Source organism: Peromyscus leucopus, chromosome 12 (genome assembly GCF_004664715.2).
Source record: "Peromyscus leucopus breed LL Stock chromosome 12, UCI_PerLeu_2.1, whole genome shotgun sequence".
Classification (NCBI taxonomy): domain Eukaryota; kingdom Metazoa; phylum Chordata; class Mammalia; order Rodentia; family Cricetidae; genus Peromyscus; species Peromyscus leucopus.
The window spans coordinates 11147507-11162218 of NC_051073.1; the positions used below are offsets into that span (position 1 = coordinate 11147507).

Below are 14712 nucleotides of genomic sequence, written 5' to 3' on the forward strand. Positions count from 1 at the left end.
GTCGGGCATAGTGGTGCCCTCCTTTAATCCCAGCACTCTGGAGGCAGAGGCAGATAGATCTCTGTGAGTTCTGGGCCAGCCTGGTCAACAGAGTGAGTTCCAGGACAGGCTCCAAAGCTGCACAGAGAAATCCTGTCTCAAAAAACAAACAAACAAACAAACAAAAAATAGTATTCACTCTTAACCACTGAGCCATCTCTTCAGCCCTAGACCCTGTCTCTTAAATAAATAAAAAATAATAATCGAAGCAAAAAAAAAAAAAAAAGCAAGGAAAAAGTAAACAGTGAACCAGTGCTTATCGATCTTGAGTTGGCTTATACTTACCCAAGTCCATAGTTGTATTCTTCCTGAATGGGGCAGAGGGAGCCAAAAGCCCTGTATTCCAAGACCGTTAGTTTGTTCCTGAAGGCTGGATTTTCAGTTGTTAATAGAGCAGTTCTCAACCTCCTTAAGGCTGCAACCCTTTAATACAGTTCCTCATGTCGTGGTGATCCCCACCCCAAAACTATTTTCATTGCTACTTCTTAGCTGTCATTTTGCTACTGTCATGAATCGTACTGTAAATATCTAATACGCAACCCCCCCAACGGGGTCGCGACCCTCAGGTTGAGAACCACTGTGTTAATGGCATGAGGCTCTTGAATTTTGATCTCAGAAATCTTGATTTCCTGGGTCTTTTATAAACTGGGCAAGTTTCCTGCTGTGTTCTGCCATCTGTTTACTTGTGTGATAAGTAGATGAGAATAGAGACCACATCTTCCCTGCTATAACAAAATACCACACCCTGCATAGCTCACAAATGACAAAATTTCATTCCTCAGTCTTGGGGGCTGAGAAACCCGAGATCAAAGTGTGGATAGGTACAGTGAAAGCCTACCTTCTGATTCTTAGGTGCCATCACACGGTGGAAGAGTAACAAGTTTCCTTAAGTGTATTTTATAAGGGTGACAATCCGCTCCAAAGGGTTTTCTCTTATGAACCAAACACCTACCCAAAGGTTTCACCTTGGTGGTGGTTAGGATCTCAGCGTGTGAAGTTTAGGATACTAACATTTCGATTCCCATTTGCTGTACAGTCGTCCACCTGGTAATTAGATATGAAGCTCTTATTCCATTCAATATCCAACTGTAAGTTCAGTTCATGCAGTGCTTACCTTCTGGTTGAGAAAGAGTTTTGCTCTTGCAACTATGTGACGTGTGATGCAGACAGGCAGAAGCCATCAGAATGACAACCAGGAACGTTTAGGGACTAATCTAAGGCTTGTCGAGGAAAATGTTAGGCTTACTTATGTGGCGTTAACTCAGCCAAAGGAGAGGGAAAGATTTGCTAAGTAAAGACATCAGGGGCAACTGGCCTCTCAGGCTTTACACATTAGAACCACTGTAATATCACATATCACGGAGGCCTCCACAGAGCCCTGCTGAGAGAATGAAACAAGGAATGAAGAAAACAGAGTGAGCTCGTTTGACTACCGTGGCTAGACGACACGGAGTAAAACCAAGCAGAAAAAGATACCAGCGTAACAAGCAGGGGCTAGGACCTGGGCTGGAGTCAAACTAACGGTTTGTGTTTGTTTTCTTGTCGGGATGACACATATCTGACTTAAACCCAGCAGAAATTCTCCCCTTGGTATCTCGACTCCGTAATTATAAATGCAGTTTCACCCGAATTACACAGAATGAACAAATCTTCATTTAAAAGGAAGCATTGGCATTAAAATCTAATTCCTTGACAAAAAAACATACAGTAGATTTAAATTGATTTTAAAATCTTCCCATTTACTGCTTGTTACAATTAATGCAAGGTCAATTTTTATTATAAGCTTTTAATAAAAATTCATCAGTTATCTTGAACCGAAGTTTGGTTTTTCATGATCTAGTTATTAAATTTTGCCAAGATTTAATTCCTCATCATCACTTTTAACAAATCAGGTGTCATTTTAAATCCCCTTCTGCTTTTGTGTCATAAATGCTCATAAATGATATTCTCTGATATATGAGTTTTAATTTTGTTAGCTAATCCATGAGAAAATCTTGGACTGTCCTCCCATCCAGGTCTCATCTACTCTGCAGTCATAGAACCTCTATATATGCTTTAAAATAGAGAGCCCATCAATGATCTTTTGTTTATTCTACTTATCAATAGTTGTTAGCATTATAAATCAGATAAACTACTAACTGTTAATTTAAAAATGTAACAGTGAACATTGCAGGCTAACATAATGTTATTGAAAATAACTTCTTTGAAGAGTGACAGTCACAATTTTTTCCAAATATTTTATATGTGGATTAATGGAAGACAACTTGCCTTATGCTGTTCTCATTCATACTGTGAAATACTGAAAAGCGAATTGGCTTCAGAACTCTCCACAAGAAGAGAGGAGACACGTCCATATTAGTATGAAAATACTTTCAGCCTAACCGACCCTCAAAGGGTCTTGGAGAGCCTCAAAGGTGTCTAAACCAAACTTTGAGAACCACCAATTTCTTGCAATGTCTTCTAATATAGATGGTTCACTTACCATGTCATGTTAGATGGCAAGAATTTATTATTTTCATGATTACATATTTTAAATGCTTATTAGAAAAAAACTGCAATTGATAGTAATTGCATTTAGAAAAAGCTGCAATTATGTTAAAGGCACAATTAATCTGTCCCAATTTAATGAAAACCTTAATTTCTGCATGTCCAGAAGACTCACAAAAACGTTTCAAATTGTCTGCATTTTCTGTATTTTTTTTTTTTACCATAAGACTGTTTTACTTTCTCTGTGAAAACTATTTTATTTACATTAACTATATTAATTTGGAAAGACATAGAAATTGGTATGTGAAAAAAGATTTCGGGGTAGTAGAAAGGATTTATTTTTTTTTTCCCCAGACAAGGTTTCTCTGTGTATTCCTTGGCTGCCCTGGAACTCACTTTGTAGACCAGGCAGGCCTCGAACTGTGATCACGTTCTCTGACTTCCAGAGTGCTGGGATTTAAGGCGCCACCACCGCCTTGGAAAAAAAAACAAACAAAGCATACAAAGTGCTTAAATATGCACACTCCGCAATCAGCCAGCCGGGGTAGAAGTCCTCGCTTTAAATATTTCTTTGGCTTGGTGACCCAGAGCATATCACTGAAAAAAGTGAACGTCAATTTCCCATCTATAAAAGGGAGATAATATTCATTTGTAAGTTTGGCCAATAACGAAGGTAACTACACTTAAGCAAACCACGTAGACGTGCCTACACATGGGCACCCACATGTTGCAATCCTTGTTACCCTTTTAATTATCCCCTCCAAGCCTTCAGTGCCCAACACACAATGGCAGTTCGCGGGGACGAATGGCAGGTTCGCCTGGAGAGGAAAACGGACAAGGCAAGACTGTCCTGCTGGATCTGCAGGACTCGGCGCAAACGGAGGTTCAGAAGCAGGATGCCCGCCTCAGACATTGCCACGAGCCAATCGTCCAGACCCCACTTTACTTCCAACAAGGGGAGCGCGGGTCGCCCACAGTCAGCGACTGCGGCGCGCGCGCGCGATGCGCGCGCTCCGGCGCTCGCTCGGCGCTCGGCGCTCGGCCTCGTCGTTCGACCCGATCGGGGCATCTGCAGCCTGGGTCTGGCTGCCGGAGCCCACTCTAGCGGGCGCCCCACTCTCGTTCTCGCGGTACTTCAGGAGGGCCGGTGCGTGAAGGGGGCGGGGCGGCCGGAGAGACGCAAGGCCGCGTTCCCGGCAGGCTGTGCGCGCACCTCTCTTCCTCCGAGCGCGTGAGCGGCGGACTTGAGGGCTTTGGCCATGGCGCTCCACGTCCCCAAGGCCCCGGGCTTTGCCCAGATGCTCAAGGATGGAGCAAAAGTAGGTGACGGCGAGGGTGCGGCCGCCGAGCGGGGCCGGCGCTTGCTGGCGGCGCCCGCGGCAGGGCTGCGGGCGTGAGGCCCGCGCCGCGATCCGGGCGAGAGAAGGTTCTGGAAAGGGAGGTGTGCGCTGGCTGCATGCCTGGCCGCTGGGTCCCGTGGGCGGGCAGGCCTGCGAACTCCCCCGAAGATCGGGGGTGGGGGGACCCGAAGAAGTCGGGCCGGGACAAGGCTGAGGGTTCGCATCCCAGCCCTGCAGGCCCGGAGCCGTGGCATGGCGCTCTCGGGCCCCGCCCTTAACGGGAGCTGGCGGTGCAGTTGATGATGGACCGGGGATTGATGAACCGGGAAGCGGTTGGTGGGCCTACGGCGCCCCGGGGACAGGAGCCCGGCCCGGCCCGGCCCAGCAGCCCCTGGGCCTGCTCTTGGTTGCTTCCTTCCCAATGAAAGACATGACTCCCTCCGTAGATGTCTGATCCCAACTTAAGTTTTATACCGAAAACCTAACCTCTCCGGGCCATGTCTTCTTTTTTATCTCTTCTAAATTGAGGAGACCGGGCCAAAAGATGTTAATATATTCGAATTCCGGCTATTCCACATTGTAGCCCACAGGATAGATAAGTGAGGCCGCAGCCCAGATAAAATAGTGATCCCTCTTGAACATGATTTCAGAATTTTTTTTTTTTTTGTAAAGTATCACGCTGCCTGTGGAGTCTTTTGCCGAGAGATGTTCAAGCCGCCAGATAATTTCGTTTTGTTTTCCATATTACTGAGACTTGTAGAAATAGATAAGTGAACTGAATTTAAGGTCTTAGGGGACATCGAGGACCCTTAACAGTATTAGAGAGCATTTTGGTGGTAACTTGGGCACACGAAATGGATATCCGAATGTAATGTAAGTTGGTGAGTTCTGGAAAATGATATTGACGATTCCCATTGCGGCGGGGTGGGGTATCACAGCTTCCCATTGGGGTCTACCTCCCTCACTTAGATTGAGAAAATGGTGCATATAAAGCATTTGTCTCACTCAGAGACTGGTATTTTAACTGAGGTAACGTTATGTAAATTGCTACTGAGAGGACTTGAAGACAACCTGTAAGTCCCCCAAAAGAATTTCGAATTAAAAGCTAGTACTGATTGGCTTGGATTGTAGCTTCATGGCAGATTGATTTCTTGGGTTCAGTCCCTGGGTAAGGGTGGGAGGGAAGAATAGTTCTTCAGTAGATGTTTCTAAACAGCTTGTCAAGTAGCAAGTGTTAGTTACCTGGGCCTTGTACTAAGTTAGGGAGAAACTTAAGGCTGTTTGGACTCCAGATTCCATGTGCTAAATGCTTGTGTGATCCTGGAACGTTATTAGAAACATGATGAACAGAGATATCCTGTGTTTGAAAGTACTTCATGATCCAATTTAAGCAGATGTTTTCTTTTGCAGCATTTTTCAGGATTAGAAGAGGCTGTGTATAGAAATATACAAGCTTGCAAGGAGCTTGCTCAGACTACTCGTACAGCATATGGACCAAATGGTAATGGCCAAATTCAGGCTATGAAAGACATGGTGGTGTACTTGTGTTAGCTTCTGTCTCGTGTTTATCCTGGGGGTGTTAAATGCACAGGGTAGTTCTTGCAAGTTTCATAGTTGATAGCACTGGTGTGCTTCTAACTTTCAATCAGAAATTGAGCTTTCTAGAAAAATTAAAAAATAATACTGTTACCCTATTACGTGATAGGAAAATTATAGCACGTTCACTATTGACATAGCTGTAATGGAAAAGGCTGAGCAGTTTCAAAAATTGACAGTTTAAGGAAACTCTTAGCTTTAACCACAAGTTGAATTAGATACAGATTAGAGGATTAAGCATAAGACCAAATGTGGTTCTAAGTATATTAATTTTGTGTGTGTTAATTCCTATTTATCGAGTGCTTTCTACATGCTAAGCATGTGGATGTTTAGTCAGGGAAAGCCCATGGGCTGTGTGGTAGTTCTGAAAATACAGATAAATGTGCGTAGGGTTCATCAGTACAACTTCTGAACCATGTTTTTCCTGGGTTATTTAGGAGAATATCTAAATAATAATGGATTTTTTTTTCATTGCAACTATTTTCTGAGGAATGAATAAAATGGTCATCAATCGCCTGGAGAAGCTCTTTGTGACAAATGATGCGGCGACTATTTTAAGAGAGCTAGAGGTAAGTTTTTCCACAATCACCCCCCCCCCCCCAATTCTAGCATAGATGAAGCCTTATTTCAGTTAGATGATAGAAGGCTGTTGCTTCCTCAAGCTTATTGTGAGCATTTATGAGTGACCAAAACAGTTTACCGTTGTGGCTACTCAAAAAACTGTCCTAAGTTGTTATTTTATGGAGGGCTTGTGGAGTATTGCTATGACTAACAGAGTCTTCATTCTGTAGATTGATACTAATGCAAAGTTTCTCATGATGTAAAAATAGCTAGTAAATATTGATGCTTTGTTTAAGAACCAGTTGGAATTTTGCTTTCTTTTGCAGCAGGTTTGATGTTGAAGAGTCTGTAGAACAGATACTTAAAGCAGGGAGGGATAAGAGGGATGTTTGACACCCGTTTCTCATCCTATTAAATCTTGTAGTTTTATGAGTACATGCTCAGACTTGGGAAATTTTCCAAAAGCGTAGCTTTATTTAAAGAAAATAAGAAAAATTAACATTTCTTTAACATCTTGAACGATACGTTAAGGAGAAGTTAACTTCACAGAATATTTGTGGAGGAATTTTTCGTGGTAATTGTTTAGGTTATGCTATGTTAACATTCTCAGGAATTAAAAAAGTATTGAGTAGAACTGGAGAGATGACTTGACGGTTAAGAGTGCATACTGCTCAGTTGCCAGCACCCACATCAGGCAGCTCACAACCACATGTAACCACAGCTCTGAGGGACCTAATACACACTTTCAGGCTCCAGACACCTGCATTCACACAGAGCCACACACAGACACAGAATTAAAAAATAAAAATAAACTGTGTCTGAATAATAGAACTACAGTGTTGACTTAGAGTTGGCGATACTCCTTGTTCTGTAAAGGTATCTAAAAGTGGACTAGGGCTATAGCTCAGTGATACAGCACTTGCCTAGCAAGCACAAAGCCCCAGGTTCAGTTCCCATTATTGCAAATTTAAATTGAAGTGTATCTAATATTAATTAACTCCTAAGAACTTGAGAATTTTGATGCTTTTTTAAAATGTACTAGGCTTGTGGAACTGTATGTAGTGGGTGATTGTCAGCTGTGCTTTGAAATTGTTTTCATTTGGGCTGATAGGCAATAGTTGTAACTGATGGGGTGGCATTTACCTGCTCTCAGGGAAGTTAGTTTATTAAGAAATGGAAATGAATGACTTTATGTTGCTCTAAGTATAAAATGTTTTCACTCGATAATCCCTTTATATCAGGTACAACATCCTGCTGCCAAAATGATTGTGATGGCCTCTCATATGCAAGAACAAGAGGTTGGAGATGGCACCAACTTTGTTCTGGTATTTGCTGGCGCTCTTCTGGAACTAGCTGAAGAACTTCTGAGGATTGGTCTGTCAGTATCAGAGGCAAGTATTCATTTTATACTTTAATTAGAGTTGATTACTTGTGTGTTGCCACTTAAGTTTAAGGTTCAGGACTAGGGTAAAAGCACTCAAGGGCAAGCACAAGGACCTGAGTTCAAATCCCTAGAACCCATGTATTGCTCAGGGATCCCTGTAATCCCAGCATTGTGGGAGGGACGGAGACAGAAACATCACTGGAACTTGCTGATCGGCTGCTTAGCTTCAGATTGAGAGTCTGTCTAAAGGGAATATGTCAGGGAGAGAGCAGGACACCTGAAATCTCCTTCCAGCCACCATGCTTGTGTACATCTGGATATTTATATAGGCATACACTGTACACATACTTCACACTTCTCTCATGTGTGAACATTTACCATATACAAATAAAAACTTAAACTTGAAATCCACTAGTAATAGCTAACATTGAGTAGCTTTCAGTGTGCTTAGACATGGCCATATGCTTCACATGTGTAATTTTTTGTCCTCAGAAGAATCCTATTGCTAAGCCTTCTTAAACTCAATTCTATTTCATATGAAGAAAGAGAGGTTTGAGATAGAAAAATCTTGCCCAAGGTCCTATAACCTGTAAGTGGTAGAATCAGGATTGAAATTTGTGTTGTCATCTTGCCATTTTATGGTGACTTACTCTGGTAATCCAATAAATATGGGTATTTTCAACATAAAATTATGTCTGTTAAACTAAGTATTTTTCTTCACCGTGTAGGTAATATCAGGCTATGAAATAGCTTGCAAAAAAGCTCATGAGATTCTTCCAGATTTGGTATGTTGTTCTGCAAAGAACCTTCGAGATGTTGATGAAGTGTCATCTCTGCTTCGAACCTCTGTAATGAGTAAGCAGTATGGCAATGAAGCATTTCTGGCCAAGCTTATTGCTCAGGCATGTGGTAAGTTATACCAATAAATGAGAAAATCCAAAATACATTATCTTTAATTGTGACTGAGCTATCTTCTTTGTTGTCTAAAAAAAAATACATTTCATTTTCTTGACAGTATCTATTTTTCCTGATTCTGGCAATTTCAATGTTGATAATATCAGAGTGTGTAAGATTCTGGTAAGTTTCAAAAATGCATTACCATTATCCAAATAGGTCTTAGAAGGGGGTTGTTTTTGCAATACTAGGGATTGAACCCAGAGCTTTGCACATGCTGGGGAAGCACTCTACAGTGGAGCTGCATTCCCAGTCCAAGACCCCATTTTGCCTATTCTCCTGCTCCAAAATTGTTTTGCTATTTTTTTTTTTTTAATGTGCAAGTCCTTGCCAGCTGTTTGTCTGTGTACATGCATGCAATTCCCAAGGAGGCCAGAAGAGGGCATCAGATCCCTCTGGGACTGGAGTTAAAGATGGTTTTGAGCTACCCTGTGGGTTTTAGTAATCAAATCTGGGTCCTCTAGAAGAGCAACCAGTGCTGTACCCCTAAGTTTTACCCTGTTATAGACTTTGTACTTACTTTACTATCTTTTTAAGGCAGAGGTTCTCAATCTTCCTAATGCCATGACCCTTTAATACAGTTCCTCATGTTGTGGTGACCTCCAACCATAAAATTATTTTGTTGCTACTTCATAGGTTTAATTTTGCTACTGTTATGAATCATAATGTAAATATCTGCTATGTGGGCTATCTGATATGCAGCCCCCAAGAGTTGTGACCCACAGGTTGGGAACCGCTGTTTTAAGGCATCCTATTATATCATTTGGTGTTAATAAATTATGTTGCTGCCTATTAGGGTGTATTTTCTTGTGAAGTCATCATTTCCCCCTGATCCTTAGGGATTGGAATATTGTCTTAGGGGCTGGAGAGATGGTTCACCTTTGATAAAATCTTGTTTTTCTATTCTGTCTGTAGTAGCAATTCCACCTGGTACATTAGTGCCAAGTGCTTGGTGATTAAGCAAATAAATGGCTTGGTTGCTACCTACCTTGGTTTTCCCAATACCCTGAAGTGCCTTCCCTCCATAATAGTGGCTTATTCTGTAGTGCTTCCAACCTTGAGAATAATTGTTTATGCCCACCATCTGATCCTTTCAGCCTTAGTGTGCTGCTTTAGTTTAAAACTTGACTCCAGTTACAGTTTCCATGTTTGACTCCTTAGGGCTCTGGTATCCATTCATCTTCAGTATTGCATGGCATGGTTTTTAAGAAGGAAACCGAAGGTGATGTAACATCTGTCAAAGATGCAAAAATAGCGGTGTACTCTTGTCCATTTGATGGCATGATAACAGAGACTAAGGTACGTGATTGAAAAGTACGTTTGGGTTGAGGTGGCATTAGCTATGAAACCAGTAATAACAAACTGAAAATTGTAGAAATAATTTTTTTCAGAGCATCAATATGTGCTTCAGCTACCAAATACTAAACTAGAATCATTGTGTGGTGGCAAGTATTTGTGTTCATACATACAGTTCTTCATATTTAAGCAACGTTAATACTGAGTATCTTGTATGTTCTTGGTGAAATCACTTTTTATGAATGTTGACATTCTTTTATTAAAATGCTAATAATGTGAAATTTTTAAATTAGTCTTTACAACTACATGTTTTGGATTCCTAAGTAGCTGGATTTGTGCCAAACATTCTTGGCAGATTTGAGTTGTTGATTTTTGCAGGAATGAGGGGAGAACAGTTGTGTGGTCAGTGTTTCAAGGAAAATTTGAGGATAAATTGTTTTGGTAATACTAGTATTTTTCAAATACTAACCAGTATTTGAAAAAAAGATACATACCTGCCTGCCATTTCTAAAGGAGCAGTGTTATCTTTAACTTTGCATCAGTGTGCCTGTCACAGCGCAAATGCATTTGCTTTGTGATAAGGAAGTACAGGAACAAGCTAAGGACCTAAATTTAATACATGTTATGTATTTTGTTTTATACATGGTTTCCACATTTTCTCTCAGGTCTTTAAATTAACAGGTAAAACATTATCTTACAGTTTTGTAACACCAAAATCATGAAATGGTTTTAAAGAGAGAGCTTGGTTGTTTTCCAGGGAACAGTGCTGATAAAGACTGCTGAAGAACTGATGAACTTTAGTAAGGGAGAAGAAAATCTTATGGATGCACAAGTGAAAGCTATTGCCGCCACTGGTGCAAATGTCATAGTGACGGGTGGCAAAGTGGCAGACATGGCTCTCCATTATGCTAACAAGTACAATATCATGTTGGTGAGGTAAGAGCTACATCTGTAAATGATACTAAAAATTCTTGGAGAAATGGTAGCAAATTATATACATTGAAGATAGGGGGAAATTAGGGTTACTAAGTAATGCTGTAAATGTTTACTTACTTCATCTGAGACAGGTTCTTACTGTGTAGCCCTGGCTAGCCTGGAACTCTGTGTAGATTCAGTTCCCCCTGCCTCTCCTCCCAATGCTGAGGTTAAAGATGCGCAGTTACACTGGCCCCAGCTTTCGTATCCTTAGCTGCCATACACTTCAGATGTGGCATTGCTCGGTAGTTGGTCACATTCACAAAGTTGGCAATCGGTATCTTGGCTTCCTAACTTGGTGCAGTACAGATATGTTCAGTTAGAATACAGTAAAGCAATGTTTCTTGCTGGTGTTTTTGTTGAGACAGCCCTAGCTGACCTTGAAGTCAGAGATCTTCCTGTCTCCTGACTTACAGAATTAAAGGCGTATAGCACCTTGTCCAGTTTATTTTTGCTATTCTCTGCATTTTATGTTAATATGATTGAATTAAAATTTCTATTGTTTTTCCTTTTGAAGGCTGAACTCAAAGTGGGATCTCAGAAGACTCTGTAAAACAGTTGGTGCTACAGCTCTTCCTAGATTGGTATGTATTTTGGAAAACAAAAGATAGGTGAACACATTTGAAATTTTACTACAAGGATCATTTTCTTGTAGACTCCTCCTGTTCTTGAAGAAATGGGACATTGTGACAGTGTTTACCTCTCAGAAGTTGGAGACACACAGGTGGTTGTTTTTAAGCATGGTACGTAATGATGGTATGGTATGATTTGTACAATTATGGGGTGTGTTTTCTTTTATCTAATCTACAAATTATTTATTGGCAGAAAAAGAAGATGGTGCCATTTCTACTATAGTTCTTCGAGGCTCTACAGATAATCTGATGGATGATATAGAAAGGGCAGTAGATGATGGAGTTAATACTTTCAAAGTTCTCACAAGGGTCAGTATTTGCAGTTTCAGAAATTTGTGATTTCTTGAAAACACAGTTGGCAGACTCAAACATGAGAACATCAAGATGTATAATTTAACACATCGGTTGCTAATGAATATGTTACCTTCAAAAACTAATTGTCCAATAGTGAAAGTACCAGACAAAACTATTCCTGAGTGTGGACTGCCTCCCATCACTGAAGCACTATCAGTGCCGTAGTTAGGGGTTCCTAGTCTTGTTTTGACAAGTCACTTGATTTCATTTAATGTATACTTAAATTTTGAGTAGTGGTGCTATAAAAACTGAAGAAATACTCCATATTAGTGTTTTACTTTTTTATAGGATAAGCGGCTTGTGCCTGGAGGTGGAGCAACAGAAATTGAATTGGCCAAACAAATCACATCATATGGAGAGGTATAACTTTTTCTACAGAAACTGTCTTTTTGTCTATCTTTTCTAATAAAATGCATTGATAAACACATTTTGTTTTAGACATGTCCTGGACTTGAACAGTATGCTATTAAGAAGTTTGCTGAAGCATTTGAAGCTATTCCACGGGCACTGGCAGAAAATTCTGGTGTGAAAGCCAATGAAGTTATCTCTAAACTTTATGCAGTGCACCAAGAAGGAAACAAAAATGTGGGATTGGATATTGAGGTATTTGTTAAAAGTTTAATTTTTGTTACTATATCATCTGAACACAGAAGTAGCATGTGTGAAAAGGGGGAATTGTTGCAAAATAGCCGTTTGGTTTTACAAGTAATTTTCTGAATTTTTAAGTTTATCTGCTATAGGAAATTTTAGTTTTATTGACAGCTTTGGGGTGAGGCTGTATAAAATACTTTTTAGTATTTTTTATAGTATTTTTTTTAAAGTTTTTCATGTTGAATATAAACATTTTCACATGCAAGAAATTAACATAGCTTTGTGTTGACAGGCTGAAGTTCCGGCTGTAAAGGATATGTTAGAAGCCAATATTTTAGACACTTACTTGGGAAAATACTGGGCTATTAAATTGGCCACTAATGCTGCAGTCACTGTGCTTAGAGTGGATCAGGTGAGTGAAAAATGACAATTGAATCTTTAAAAAGTGGGGTTTACACTCTTTTAATCTCAGCACTTAGAGGCAGAGGCAAGCAGCTCTGAGTTCCAAGTCAGCCTGCTCTACAGAGCAAGACCTTGTCTCAAAATGAGTAGGTTTTCAGGTTAGACAGACAGCTCACTCAGATGGGAAAGCTTGCCTTGCAAGCATGAGGACCTAAGTAAGAAGGTCATAGTCAGGTGCAGTGGTGCATCTGTAACCTCACTGCTTGGCCTGCAATGTCAGAAGCAGGCAAATCCCAGAGAGACTCAGCACTGGCTAAACAGGACAGTCTAGCTAAAACTTTCAGGTTCAACAGAAGTTGTGTGGAGAGTGACGAGGCAGTGGGACATGTGGAAATTTGCATGGGGCTTAATAGTAGGCTTTCATAGTAGATACAGCACTCCTGATGGGTAGAGTGGGAATTCTAACAATGACATTGTTGGCAGGAAATGGTCTTCACTGAAAACCTTGAGTTTATTGTACTTAACTTGGGTTTTTGTTGTTCAGATCATCATGGCAAAACCAGCTGGTGGGCCCAAACCTCCAAGTGGAAAGAAAGACTGGGATGATGACCAAAATGACTGAGCGACTTTTCTTGTAGATGAAGAGTTTTATTTGTAGAGTGGAACTTCCCTGATCTTTTTTTAGTCTCCTTAAATTAAGTATTTGTGTTTGTACTCTGCTGGGTGGTAAAATAAATGTGTTACTGTTAACCTATCTGGTCAATTGCTGCTTGTGTCAACCTTTTTAAACACAAACTATAAGCAGGGAAAGTCACTTACATGACTGTTTTGTTTACCTGGCCTGCTTTTGAAAATAAATTGCTATAAGCACCATACCATGTATCTATGTTGTTGGGAGTTGCTTTCTACAAGGGAATGATAGTTTACAATGGTTGTTAACTGGAGACCAAAAGAGGCTGAAAACATTTTTTAAGAAATTGCTAGATTTCCAAAGTTGTTCCCCCCAATACACAGCTTCAAAAGCCTTTCCACCACTTTTTAAAGGTTAGATCTGATGGTGGACAATCCATAATGTCAACACTAGAAAAAGGAGACATTAGGGTGTTGCCAGTAGGAATACAGTAATATATAACTTAAGTTTGGGGTATCAGTTTATTGATGTGTTGAGAACTACCACCCAGTCAGATTAAGCACAGGCCTTTAGTAATAAAAATCAGTATGACAATACAAAAACCGTTGTGAATTATTTTCCCATAAGTATTTAAACATGATTGTTTTTGTCATTTAGGTGAACATAATTTATAGTTAGTTAACTTTTTATTGTTATTTTTATGTTAAATAGCCAGTATAAAAGCCATAGGTGTATTTCCAGAGAAAGCACTTTTGTTATTACAGTATTCTCTCATAAAATAGGAGATATGCTTGTGAGTTGAGTACTTTAGTTACAGGCACAGCTTGCACATGTGTGTCACTGATGTGAAACCACTGCCCTTTCGTTGATTCCATTTCACAATCTGTTAGGAAATACAAAAGGAAAGATTGAGTCTAGTTTTTGGCTTTGGTGTAATCTGCAAAATGTCTTAGTTATCCAAGATAACTTACCTTGTGGAATGTCACCATGAAGAACAAGATTAGAGAGATGACTACTTGCAGTTCTTGCCTTGGCATAGGCAGTATAATGCCCTGACCTCATAGTACCACTGTGTTCAACAACTCCATATAAGGAATACAATACTCTTGTACTTTCTTCCACAACATTCTTTAAAAAAAGAATATAATCCAGTGTTATTCTTACCCCATTTATACAGATGCCTTGGCAAGACACATTCACAGCATGTATTTATCACACCTCTCTGATCTCAGCCCACAGAGATACTCCCACCTTTATCAGAAAGTTGCAGTTGTTGGTTCCATGGTGCAAAAACTAGGTCATGGAGCACACGATGTAATCATTAAATGGTACAGATAATAACTGAATTCCATGGTTAAAGGCCCCATGAGAATTCCTTAATAGCCTTGGCCATCATCCTGGTTCTGCCACCAATGTAAACCTTGTAAAAAGGCTAACATTTAGGTTATACTATAAAAACTACTTGCATTT

General features: G+C 40.3%; 2 protein-coding genes across 4 annotated transcripts in view; one reads left to right on the plus strand and one right to left on the minus strand.

The window, feature by feature from the left end:
* The first annotated feature begins 3698 nt into the window (after positions 1–3698).
* Cct8 (chaperonin containing TCP1 subunit 8) lies at positions 3699–13491 on the plus strand. Its single transcript, XM_028875963.2, has 15 exons — positions 3699–3845; positions 5277–5367; positions 5952–6031; positions 7265–7414; positions 8136–8316; positions 8423–8484; positions 9523–9660; positions 10415–10593; positions 11150–11216; positions 11288–11375; positions 11458–11573; positions 11907–11978; positions 12057–12221; positions 12502–12621; positions 13156–13491. Exons 1-15 carry the CDS (start codon positions 3786–3788, stop codon positions 13231–13233), a joined length of 1647 nt encoding a protein of 548 aa, XP_028731796.1. The 5' UTR covers positions 3699–3785; the 3' UTR covers positions 13234–13491.
* Positions 13492–13744: 253 nt separating this feature from the next.
* Usp16 (ubiquitin specific peptidase 16) overlaps positions 13745–14712 on the minus strand; it is a 34705-nt gene continuing 33737 nt past the window's right edge. For all 3 annotated transcript variants that reach the window (XM_037209653.1, XM_028875961.2, XM_028875962.2), the window contains 2 exons: positions 14214–14370; positions 13745–14125 (listed from right to left, as the gene is read on the minus strand). In XM_037209653.1, the coding sequence (XP_037065548.1) occupies positions 14001–14125; positions 14214–14370 (282 nt within the window). In that variant the 3' untranslated portion in view covers positions 13745–14000. The remainder of the gene's footprint in view (positions 14126–14213; positions 14371–14712) is intronic.